The sequence below is a fragment of the Microcebus murinus genome, chromosome 14 (assembly GCF_040939455.1).
Source record: "Microcebus murinus isolate Inina chromosome 14, M.murinus_Inina_mat1.0, whole genome shotgun sequence".
NCBI lineage: Eukaryota > Metazoa > Chordata > Mammalia > Primates > Cheirogaleidae > Microcebus > Microcebus murinus.
Window position 1 is genome coordinate 25015146 of NC_134117.1, and position 12206 is coordinate 25027351.

The following is a 12206-nucleotide window of genomic DNA, read 5'->3' on the forward strand; positions in this document are numbered from 1 at the left end:
GCAGTGATAATCCTTTTTTTTTTTTTTTTTTTTTGAGACAGAGTCTCGCTTCATTGCTCAGGCTAGAGTGAGTGCTGTGGCGTCAGCCTAGCTCACAGCAACCTCAAACTCCTGGGCTCAAGCGATCCTGTTGCCTCAGCCTCCCGAGTAGCTGGGACTACAGGCATGCGCCACCATGCCCGGCTAATTTTTTCTATATGTGTTAGTTGGCCAATTAATTTCTTTCTATTTATAGTGGAGACGGGGTTTCGCTCTTGCTCAGGCTGGTTTCGAACTCCTGAGCTCGAGCAATCCACCCACCTCGGCCTCCCAGAGTGCTAGGATTACAGGCGTGAGCCACCGCACCCGGCCGTGATAACCCTTTCTTTAGCTCCTCTTATAATATTTAAATTGCTCTCCAAATTAACATGTAGTAGTCATGTCCCATCAACAATGCCAAAACTCTACTTTATAATAATATACATGAACTGTAAAGTTAGTTTTAAATCAACACTAAATTGAAAGAACATAACTGAGCATTTTATAATCAATAGTAAAAGAGTTCCTGAAATCCCATTAGAAATATCTGCAAAAGGATCTAAAGTTGAGAGACTGGCACATATGACGCAAATTCTGCTTATATCAACCGTAGGTATAAGGTGGCCTTGACATCTTTTTGTCTATAGAACTTGACTAGGGGGGAAAAAAACCAAAAACCAAAAACAAAACACAAATGGCACTTCATTATTGTCATATGCAATAGAAAAAAGAGGGCATCTAAACAGCTTATATATTATGTCCTACTTTTAAAAATATCAGCAGTGGGGTAATCAAGTTCAGGGCAGTCCTGGACAGCTGCCCTGTGACCCGATTCTATTGACCCCTGCTATTCATCACTCTTCCCTAAGATTGAGAGGGCAAGCTCCTAGGGAGTGACCACCACAATAGACAGACACAAGCCAAAAGTAATCTGGTTCGAGCAAAAAACCAGATGGCACTGCAATAAATTACAAATCTGCATTCATGGGGCTGTTAAAACACCCAGAAGCTAAAAGACTCTGAGGGCCCCAAGAGGATCTCCTACTTCCCTGTTTCTAAAGGCCGTTTCTCTTTCCAAGAACACTGAGTTCATGCTCTTCACAAAGAGAATGGAGATAAACCCTTTACAAAGAAGGGAGGGGGAAAAGCCTCGTGACCTAATTAATCTCCAGAGCTTGGATCTCAACACTGAATGACAGATATTAGAAAAATCATTTTGGAGCACTAGGAAGAAAAAAAGGTTGTTAAAGTGGAGGGGGCAAAGAGAACCTGCTAAAATAGCAATGAAAAAAACATTAAATCTCTTTCAAATACTGCACACAACAGATCTTGCAAGTGGAAAATGATTCAATAATGTATGCATTTATTTTTTAAATGAATCAGATTAGTCCCATGTGTGACCTGCTGGTCCATCTGTATGTGCTGGACTTAATAGGCACGATTCTCTCTCTTGCTTCAGTTTGAAGTATGAGAGAGATAAATTTAGTTTAATTTTCAACAGATCAGCCTATCCATTTTCCAAATGGACCATCTGGATCAGCCTATTAAAATTAATTTATAACTTTGCAGAGTGAAAATTCGTTTGTTAGCTTAAATAAAGTTGCCAAAACTTTTTGTCGTGTCATTGTTTTCTGACAGTTGTTTCAGTATAGTGGGCAGAGTGTTTCAACTTCTAAATTTATCTTATTCAATATTGTTTTATGGATTTTGATTTATAGATAAGGTGTGAATTTCCAGTTAAAACTGTAACTATCTAAACATCAATTACTGATCATTTCTTCCTCTTTCTTTTAAACAAAGCTACCTGGAATGACTCAATTCTATTTGCTAAATAATTATTTTTATAAAAAAGGAAAAAGTACCCATCCAAAAAACGTTTATCATATAGTAAATAAAAAATGAACGTGTCACAGTTTTAAGCACTTTCCCTCTAAATTAACACTCTATGCAAACTGGAGTCACAAGGCAGAAGTAGAAACACTGAAATCCAAGTTTCAAATCACTGACTGGCCAGACAGGTCATCTAACCTCTCTACACCTCCATTTTCTTCATCTATAACTTGGAAATCACATCGTATCTAGCAACTTTATAGGATTATTGTGAGGATTAAATAAGTATGTTCATGGTGGGTGTTCAACAAATATTAGATCTCTCTTCCTATTCCTAGAACAGTGGCATAAATTCAAGTATATTAAGAACAATGCCATAAAGGTAAGTAAATTATTTTTACTGCTATTGGTGCTGATCTTATCCAATTTTATACCAAAAATAAATAGGTGGCATACTTTTTCTCTGGCAACATTGTAAGAATTTGTTTTTGTTGCCAGTGAGTAAGGAAGATGTTAGAAATTTCTACGGCGAGTGAGAAGAACAGATTTTCAGACAGTATTTTTGGACATTTTAAGTTTTTAAAAGAGCACCACAACATTGAACTTTCACAAGTAAACTGTGTTACCCTGTGGAGTGTGGGGCACAGCAGTGAACAAAAAATATTTTTAAGGTATCATCAATAATGGCCTTTATTTCTGTAAAATGCAAACAAAATATTGTTCAGACTAAAAGGAGTTAACTTTATTATTAGGCAGATATGTTTGATCGTTAATATTTTTTAAAAATGTATGAAGAATCTTAACAGGAAAATAAGGTTTAAAATAAACTATTCTACCATGTGTACTTAAGAAGCATTTAAAATTATTACTATTACTATTTTTTTTTTTAGGCTAGTCAAGTGAAGCAGTGGGAGCGGAGAAGGAACAAAGCAATCCATAACTGGTTGTGATTAATTAGTTGTAAACACCACTGCACTTGGACCAGCCTAAATTTATTTTTCTTGAATAAGAACTCTTTTATTTTGTATTCACTATATGTAACCGACTGGCTGTCCTATACTTATACATCTAGATGTTTTTGAAATAATTGGGAAAACAATGCCACTTGATTTAAACTGATGGATATGGCCAAACTAACTTTAAAGTAGTCTTAATTGAAGCTCCAGTGATTAAAGAATGGCAAAACAAGGGTTTCCTGTCTTTTGTTTTGTTGTTGGTAGCTTTTTAAGTAAGACTGAATTTCATACCTGTCTAAGTGAATTCTTCTCTGGTATTATCTTCCTAGGGGGTTCGCCATTATTACAGTCTTCTCTCTCTGAGGAATTCTGTGAAAGAAAGTAAGCTTTAATTCAGTTCTCATTATCTTCAATCTTATTCTGTGGGAGTAAACTGAATTATATTTCTAATTCTGTAAGCTAGAACGCCACATATATTTATGCATTTATTCATTTGAAGATTTATATACATACAGACATAAACATATGTAAAGGAAAACATATGCCCATGTATATAAATAAGTTATGTAAGGATCTAGGTGGAAAGTATTTCATATATGTTATAAGTGCTGCTCAGGAGATCACATTCACTACAAGTCTAGTTTCTCACTCTTTGATACAGGTTGACAATGGACACAAGAAAATTCCAGTCCATACTTAGTTGATGACAACTTAAACCATGATTATTACTTTATCTTTCAAATAATTAGTTTTCAGCTATAGTAAATGGTTGGCACAGATCTCCAAGTCTGGGTCCTAAAAAATAGTTCTTTCTCCTCTTCTCAGATTTGATTTTCTTTTCTTCAATAAAAGTAGCTCAGTATTTAGCACAAACAACAAGATTTAATCAGTGGTTCAGGATTTGAGTCCATTCCTTGTCAGTATCACCTCAAATAGCAGTTAGAAGACCCTAAAATATCAGTGGGGTTTTTAATATATTTGGGGGTGCAGGAACAATAATCCAATTGAAAATGAATTTAGAACTGCTAAAAAATCTGCCAGTCAACAGATGTAAATCACTGTCTGCAAGGCAAAATAAGGAAAATCCAAATTACATATTATTTGGATTCTATTTCCTACAACTACATTTGTAACATTAATATGTATATATGTATGTATGTATTTATTTATTTATGGGATAAGAGGTCTCACTGTAACTTCGAACTCCTGGGCTAGTGGGATCCTCCCACCTCAGCCTCTCCAGTAGCTAGGACTTACAGGTATGTGCCACATCTGACTATAAGTTTTTAATTTTTTTGCAGAGATGGAGTCTTACTATGTTGCCCAGCCAGCCTCAAATTTCTGACATCAACCGATACTCCTGCCTCAGCCTCCCAAAACACTAGGATTACAAACTGAGCCATTGTGCCCAGTCTACAACATTAATATTTTAAAACTTGCAGTCAATACATTCATTACATTAGTTATCACATTCTAACTGGGGAGGTTACTTTTATTTTTAGGTCCAGAAATTATTTCCAACATATGAGTTTATCTGATAATTTTCATACAAGTATGAAATTATTATGATACAATTACTACTGTGTTTTAAACCTACATATAAGTTTCACTTTTTTGGTTTGTATTAGATAGTACATTTTAAAATATGGCAAAGGATAAAAAAATGTACTGTATACTAAGGCCCTTTCACCTCTGTGGCTAACATCTGTGTGCTTTGTGTGTCCACCTTTAGTTAGCTTGACAGGCCAGTGCCCCAAAGTGTTCCTTTTGGGCAGAAATCTCTTATGACGTTTAACTTGATATTTTACATTTGTAATGATCACTTTATGGTAAAGGTCCCTAAAATTAAAAAAAAAGAAAAAACATTCTACGTTATAAACAAAGGGACAGAGATTCAAGAACTTTGGAGTTCGAATGTCTACCAAAAAATGGGGGAAGGATAAGTTGAATTAGTGACTATAAAGCATGACAAATGAGGAAACTGGCAATAAATGCTACTGTAAGAGAACTGAGGCTGGGCATGGTAGCTTATGTCTGTAATCCTAACACTTTGGGAAGCTGAGGCAGGAGGATTGCTTGAGGCCAGAAGTTTGAGAACAGCCTGGGCAACATTGGGAGACTCCATTTCTTAAAAAAATTAAAAAATTTAACTGGGTGTTCTAGTGCATGACTGTAGTCCTAGCTTCGTGGGAGGCTGAGCCAGGAAGATTGAGGGAACCCATGAGTATGAGGCTGCAGTGAGCTATGATCATACCACTGCACCCCAGTATGGCCAGCAGAGCAAGACCCTGTCTTAAAAAAAAAGAGAGAGAATCAAATAAAGAAAGGGAAAAGTCAAAATTAAACACTTAAAATCAAGGTGTATATTTAACTTTGTGGTTTTTTTTAAAGCATAGATGTTTTAAATGCCAAAATTAAATGTATTATATAATAAAAACTATATTTAATTATAAATTTATAATTTGCTATTCCCCAGGTCATGAAGTTCTACTTTTCTTCAGATAAAATACTATTATCAGATTATCTAAACCTGTGTAATGCAATGTAAGGTCCTATTTAAAAATTAATTATGTTGGCTGGGCGTGGTGGCTCATGCCTGTAATCCTAGCACTCTGGGAGGCCGAGGCGGGCGGATTGCTCTGCTTGAGGTCAGGAGTTCGAAACCAGCCTGAGCTAGAGCGAGACCCCATCTCTACTATAAATAGAAAGAAATTAACTGGCTAACTAATACATATAAAAAAAATTAGCCGGGCATGGTGGCACATGCCTGTAGTCCCAACTACCTGGGAGGCTAAGGCAGCAGGATCGCTTGAGCCCAGGAGTTTGAGGTTGCTGTGAGCTAGGCTGACGCCATGGCACTCACTCTAGCCTGGGCAACACAGTGAGACTCTGTCTCAAAAAAAAAAAATTAAAAAAAAAAAATTAAAAAAAAATTAATTATGTTTTATTGAAATGACATTATTTAACATGGACTCCTAATAACATTTTGCTGGAAGTTTATTGTACTGAAGACATTATAAATTGCATTTTTTTTCTATAGGTACTTGGGCTGAAATACAATTGCTGGTAAACTCCATAATGAATTATAAAGTGAAAGATAGTCATTTTGACCTAACAAGACGAATAGGGACTACTTAGCCCATATCCAAAATTTTCTTCCTCCTGATCCTTTATTTTACCTGATTTTGATGAGTATCTATTGGGTGGGTATTATAAAAATGTCTGAATAATGAAAGGCAAAGGGAGCTAACAGGTAATTACTAGCAGAACATAAAACTCCTTAGGAGTTCCTTTCTCCTTTCCACCCCATCAGGGCAAAGGATATATAGATGGTATTGTTAAGAGTTTAGAATAACTCTTAAACAGGAAAAGGGGAAAAACTCACATTGTTGTGGCTAGTTCATTTTAGATAGATTAACCCAACACTTTTGCTCTGGACCATCCATATGAGAAATTGAAACAAAAAATCCAACTCTGTTGTTACAGAAAATAGAGGCAGCAACACTAAACAATCATGATATCAGGAGCAAAGAGTCGGTATCCTCCTAATAGTGAAGAGAAGAAACAAAAGGCCAGTGAATAAAAAGATGAATAGCTCTACAGTTTTGAGGGTAGAGGGTAATGAAAATAGCCATGTGTACCTAGGTGGTCACCTCAATGGTCCTCAAAGCCCCTCCAGCATCCAGAAGAGTTCAGCAGCACAGTTAATTCTTACATCATTATCTGTGAGGAATCCCAAGAAGCAATGTGCATAATTGCCCTAAGTCATCATGCTAAATTATGTCCAATAAACTCCATTTATGGGTAACTATTGATACAGGAATCATTAAAGGATGCTAAAATTAGCAAATGAAAGTTTGACAAATAGCAGGATAGTTACATGGTCTCAATATATTTTTCCACAATATGGTCAATAATTACAAAGGGAAAAACCATAATCTCATAGTGTAGAAACCTGGCAGATACCACTTTAAGATTATGTGACTCCTGATATATGTACTAAGAATACATCATTACTTCTGAGGTATCCTTGCCAAAAACACAAAACCTAAATCTACTCATAAGAAAATATCAGGCCGGGCGCGGTGGCTCACGCCTGTAATCCTAGCTCTCTGGGAGGCCGAGGCGGGCGGACTGCTCGAGGTCGGGAGTTCGAAACCAGCCTGAGCAAGAGCGAGACCCCGTCTCTACTATAAAATAGAAAGAAACTAATTGGCCAACTAATATATATAGAAAAAATTAGCCGGGCATGGTGGCTCATGCCTGTAGTCCCAGCTACTTGGGAGGCTGAGACAGAAGGATCACTTGAGCCCAGGAGTTTGAGGTTGCTGTGAGCTAGGCTGACGCCACGGCACTCACTCTAGCCTAGGCAACAAAGCGAGACTCTGTCTCAAAAAAAAAAAAAAAAAAAAAAAAAAAAAAAGAAAATATCAGATTAACCCCAAATGAGGATCATCCTATAAAACTGCTAGTCTGTACTTAACAAAAAATGTCAAGCCCATGAAATATAAAGAAAGACTAAGGAATTGTTTCAGATTAAAGCAAACTAAAGAGACATGACAACTAAATGTAACTTGTGATGTGAGGTTTTCTTTTCCCATTATGGATGATTAGAACAATTGGAAAAATCTGAATAAGGACCACAGATAAGCTAATAACACTATATTAATTTCCTGGTTGTGTTCCTACTTTAAACATCTACATACAGAAAAATTCACTTTTTGGTATGTAGTTTTGTAAGTTTTGATAAAATTATAGTTGTGTAACTACCACCAGAATCAAGATATGAAATAATTCCAACACTCCCAAAATTCCCTTGTAATGCTCCTTTATAGTCAATCCTCTCCCTACTGAAAATTACTGACTTTTTGGCTCATTTTTTCAGAATGTCACATAAATGGAATTATATAGTATGTAACCTTTTGAATCTGGCTTTTCTCACTTAATATATTCACAATTCATTCATATTGTTGCACATATTATTAGTATTTCCTTCATTTTTATTGCTAAATAGTATTGCACTGCATGCCACAGTTTGTCTATCCATTCAATTTCCTGATTTTGATAATTTGTATTGTGCCTTCCTCCACCCCAATGTCCTTTCTTTTAAGAAACATACACTAAAACATTTAGGGGTAAAGGGACATTGTATCTCTAACTTTCAAAAGGTTCAGAACAATAATATGTAAATGGATGTACATGAGTATATATAAATATACATATAGAGTTAATGCAAAGGTGGTAACTTTAACATTTGGTAAATCTGTGTGAAGTGGTGTAACTATTCTTTCAATTTATCTATAAATCTGAAATTATGTCAAAATAAAAATTAAACAATAAATCAAATCTAAAATAAAGTATGTTAAGAAATGGGGAAAACGTCAGATAAGTGGAAAAATTTTTAGAGAAAAAAATTCCATCTATTATTAGTTATATTCTACCACTTAGTCCTAAGCCAACCTGTAAACCTAACTACTCAGAACAACTCATTGCTGACACTCAGATGAATCATTTTACTAAAGTAAATAACCTGCTGAATGTGTAGTGTTTGTAGTAATAATATTCTACAAATGGCAGCATTACAGTAGTGCACCCTTATCCATGGTTTTGCTTTCCGTAGTTGCAGTTACTATGGCCAATTTCAATGCTAAAATATTAAATGGAAAATTCCAGAAATAAACAATTCATAAGTTTTAAATTGCATGCCGTTCTGAGTAGTGTGATGAAACCTCATGCCATCCTGCTCTGTCCTACCCAGGATGTGAATCATTCCTTTGTTTAGCATATCCACACCGTACATGCTACCTGTCATCGACATCGTCTGCTCCTGACATCCAACCACCCACATTGTCAGGGCTCTGTGATCCAGGATTACCAGAAGCAGATGATCCCCCTTCTGATGTATTGTCAGAAGGTCAATAGTAGCCTAATGCTACATCACAATGCCTATGTCATTTACTTCATTTCATCTCATCACATAGGCTTTTATTATTTCACATCATCACAAGAAGGGCAAATGCAGTACAATAGGATATTCTGAGAGACAGAGACCACATTCACATAACTCTTATTATAGTATATTGTTATAATTGTTCTATTTTATTATTATTGTTACTCTTATTGTGCCTAATTTATAAATTAAACTTTATGATAGGAATGTGAGTATAGGAAAACACACAGTATATACAGGGTTTGGCCTGAAAAAACCATCCAAAGTTTCAGGCATCCATTGGGGGTCTTGGAATGTAACCCCCATTAATTATTGGGGGAGGGCTGCTGTATATTAAATTATTGCTGAAAAAGATTCTACACAACTTGTCACCTTTTATATTAACACAAATATTTATTTCTTAGCCCAGCACTTACTAGCTTATAATTAAAAGGGGAAAAATAAAAGTATCCCTAACAAAGTTGAATGTAACTTCAAACTGCAAGCATTTCTGTTATAACACCTGCCACCACACTAATAAGAGGTTTGGGTAGAGAAAAGTCAATATATAAAATACTGCTAAAGCTCGAGCATTGGGTCTCAGGGTTGCATTTTGGATAAAATGTTTCTAGAAGTAACCTGGGTGAATAAAAAAGAAAAAGTAATCACACCAAAAAAAGCATTCAGATGATAAACTCAAATAAACTGTTTCAAAACCAACACATCTCAGTGCAGAACGTTCTTTTACCACTTCACCCATTTCTGGATCAGCTCTTTCCTCTCAACTTTTTCTGAGACTTAAATCCTCAGTGTCAGTTTTTTTTTCTTTGAACACATCTAGCCAGTCTATAAAACTTTCATTTGAATCATTGATTTTAATACATCTGACCCTACTTTTGCATTTCTACTGCCTCTACTCTAGTCCAGACCCCAAACCTCTAACCAGCACTATTACTATTGAGATAGCCTTCTAACATCCTTGCTTAAATCCTTATCTGATACAGTCCACTGTCAGAATCATAGTTGTAAAAAAAAATTATCTGGGCATGGTGGCACACACCTGTGTCCCAGCTACTCAGGAGGCTGAGGCAGGAAGATCGGTTGAGCCCAGGAGTCTGAGGTTCTACTGAACTATGATTACTATGATGAGGCCACTGTACTCTAGCCTAGGCAACAGAGCAAGAACCTGTCAAAGAAAAAAAAAAATACCCTTTATAGCTCTCTGGCAATAACAGGATAAGCCCAAACATCTTAGCATAGCATACGTAAGATAGCCAAATTAACTTTCCATCAAAGAAAGTCTCTGTACCATTTACATGACATTATTTATCATTCACACACAAAAAAGCACTTTCATCCCTGTGGTTTTGCTAATGCTGTTCCCTCAATGTATAATAACCTTCTTTCACATTCTCTTCATCTACTAAAAGTCCTCATTCAAGAGTCAACAAAAACAATACCATCTCTGAGAAGCCTATGTTTATACCCTCACACTCAACTCCCCGTTGGAATTACTCTGAATTAACACTTCATTTCCAATTTGGCACTTATTCTTTATATTTATCTCTTATATCTCTATATGAACATGTTTCTCATCCCGCCCTCCACCTCCCCCCCACACACACTGTGAGTTCCTTCAGGGCAGGGCCAGTTTCTTTTTCATCTTCATATTCCAGTGGCTTAGCACAAAGCTAGAGAACATAATGTGACTTTTAAAATGTTTGCTGGATTGAACACTATTGCCAGATTAATCTTTCTTAAAACACCACTACTGTCACGAAGGTCTTTTCCTAAAATACTTTTAGTGGCACTTTGTTTCTATGAAATCAAATATGAAGTACTAGGCCTGGTTTTCAGGACTGTCTAGAATTTTCAGCTACATTACACCAAGTTATTTCTCTCAACATATATTTTCTGTCCTAGTTAAGTAAGTCTCTTCATAGGCTCACAAACATCTGATATGATCTTAAAATTTTCAGGCTGGAAAGATCCTTAATTCTATCTAGTTCACACAACAATTATTATATAAACATAAGATTATTTAATCTATTCAAGTCCCACACATTCTTAAAATGAAGTTCTACTGTCATCTTCACTAAGACACCATACAACTACTCCATCGTACTCTACTGGAAATTCCTTAACATTTTTAACTTGATTCATAGAAGCTGGCACTTAATTAGATAAATTTTTGCATCATTACTCCCAATTAACCAATAAGATTGAAAGCTTATTGGGAAGTCTTTGTAGCTCCCTCTACCCACCAACATATTACATAATATACAGATAATAAGTGCTCAATAAAGAACTGAACCACCCATACTGTCCAGCTAGTTCAAAAAATGGTTTTCATAGCAGAGAAACTTCAGGGACAGTCTAACTACAGTCCTACTGTCCCACTACTTATAACACTCACGTGATCATTTAAAGCAGCAGAATTAGCAAGCTCTGGCCTGCTGCATATTTTTACAAATAAAGTTTTATTGGCCCATAGCCACATTTATCCATTTACCTTTTGTCCATGGCTACTTTTACACTATAAGGGCAGAGGTGGGAAGTCACGACAGAGGCCCTGACCGGGCCCACAAAGCTTCAAATGTTTATTATCTAGCCCTGTATAGAAAAAGTGTGCCAACATTTAACTAAACATTCCTAACTTTTCAGAGTTTTTTTGTTTTTGTTTGTGTATGTGTGTGTCCAATTCAGTAAGTAAAGAGGTTTTTGATGGTAGCACACAGCAGGATCATAGCTGGGGCAATATTTTCCAGGACCTAGTAAGTGGCTTATTTACTATTTCCAGTTATCCATTTGAACATATAACTCCTGATAACATGAATAATTAAGAGTTGATTATATAATCAAATGAAAAACTAAACCTGTTTATACAGTGATAAAAAAGTCAAGCCACTCATAATGACTCATAATAATCTTTGAGTAAGCATCTTGCTCAGGGTTGGATGGTGCAACAGAACTTGAACCTGTTTGAAGAGACACCTGTTCTAAGTATTAATAAAATAACCAGATCCAAAACTACAAGTTAATATTTTACACCTATGCCATATTCATTATTGGGAGAATTCAAAGGACTCTGTAACCCGAACAATTATATTATTTTAGCAAAGCAGGTAAATTGTGGTGAATTGTAACTCTGATTTTGAACACATTTAAAAATGTAATCACCTGCTCATCATCATGTAGAATGACAATCCACATAAAAAAAACCTTGAGACCAATTTTTAATAATTAGTTGCAAACATAATAGAGTGAGCTTCACTTGTAAGTTAGTAATTGGATCAATACTTCCCCCCATTATCTTATTAGATGAGTTGGAGCTAATTATATCCCCCAAATATACATGATTTGCAATTTACAAAAATAGGAATAATAATTCTTCTACAAGGTTAGAATATAATTTAGCTACATGGATAAAATCATTCAAACTCTTCAATGAAAGACAACATGAAAAAAAACCA

At 35.6% G+C, this 12206-nt stretch overlaps 1 protein-coding gene across 10 annotated transcripts in view; it reads right to left on the minus strand.

Annotated features, from left to right (window-relative positions):
* The window catches only part of BTRC (beta-transducin repeat containing E3 ubiquitin protein ligase), a 185743-nt gene that overhangs the window by 84506 nt on the left and 89031 nt on the right, over positions 1-12206 (minus strand). For 7 of the 10 annotated variants that reach the window (XM_076009832.1, XM_012769203.2, XM_012769264.3 and 4 more), the window contains one exon: positions 3096-3173. The exons of the other annotated variants lie outside the window; for them this stretch is intronic. In XM_076009832.1, coding sequence (XP_075865947.1) covers positions 3096-3173 — 78 coding nt within the window. The remainder of the gene's footprint in view (positions 1-3095; positions 3174-12206) is intronic. 10 annotated transcript variants of the gene reach the window in all.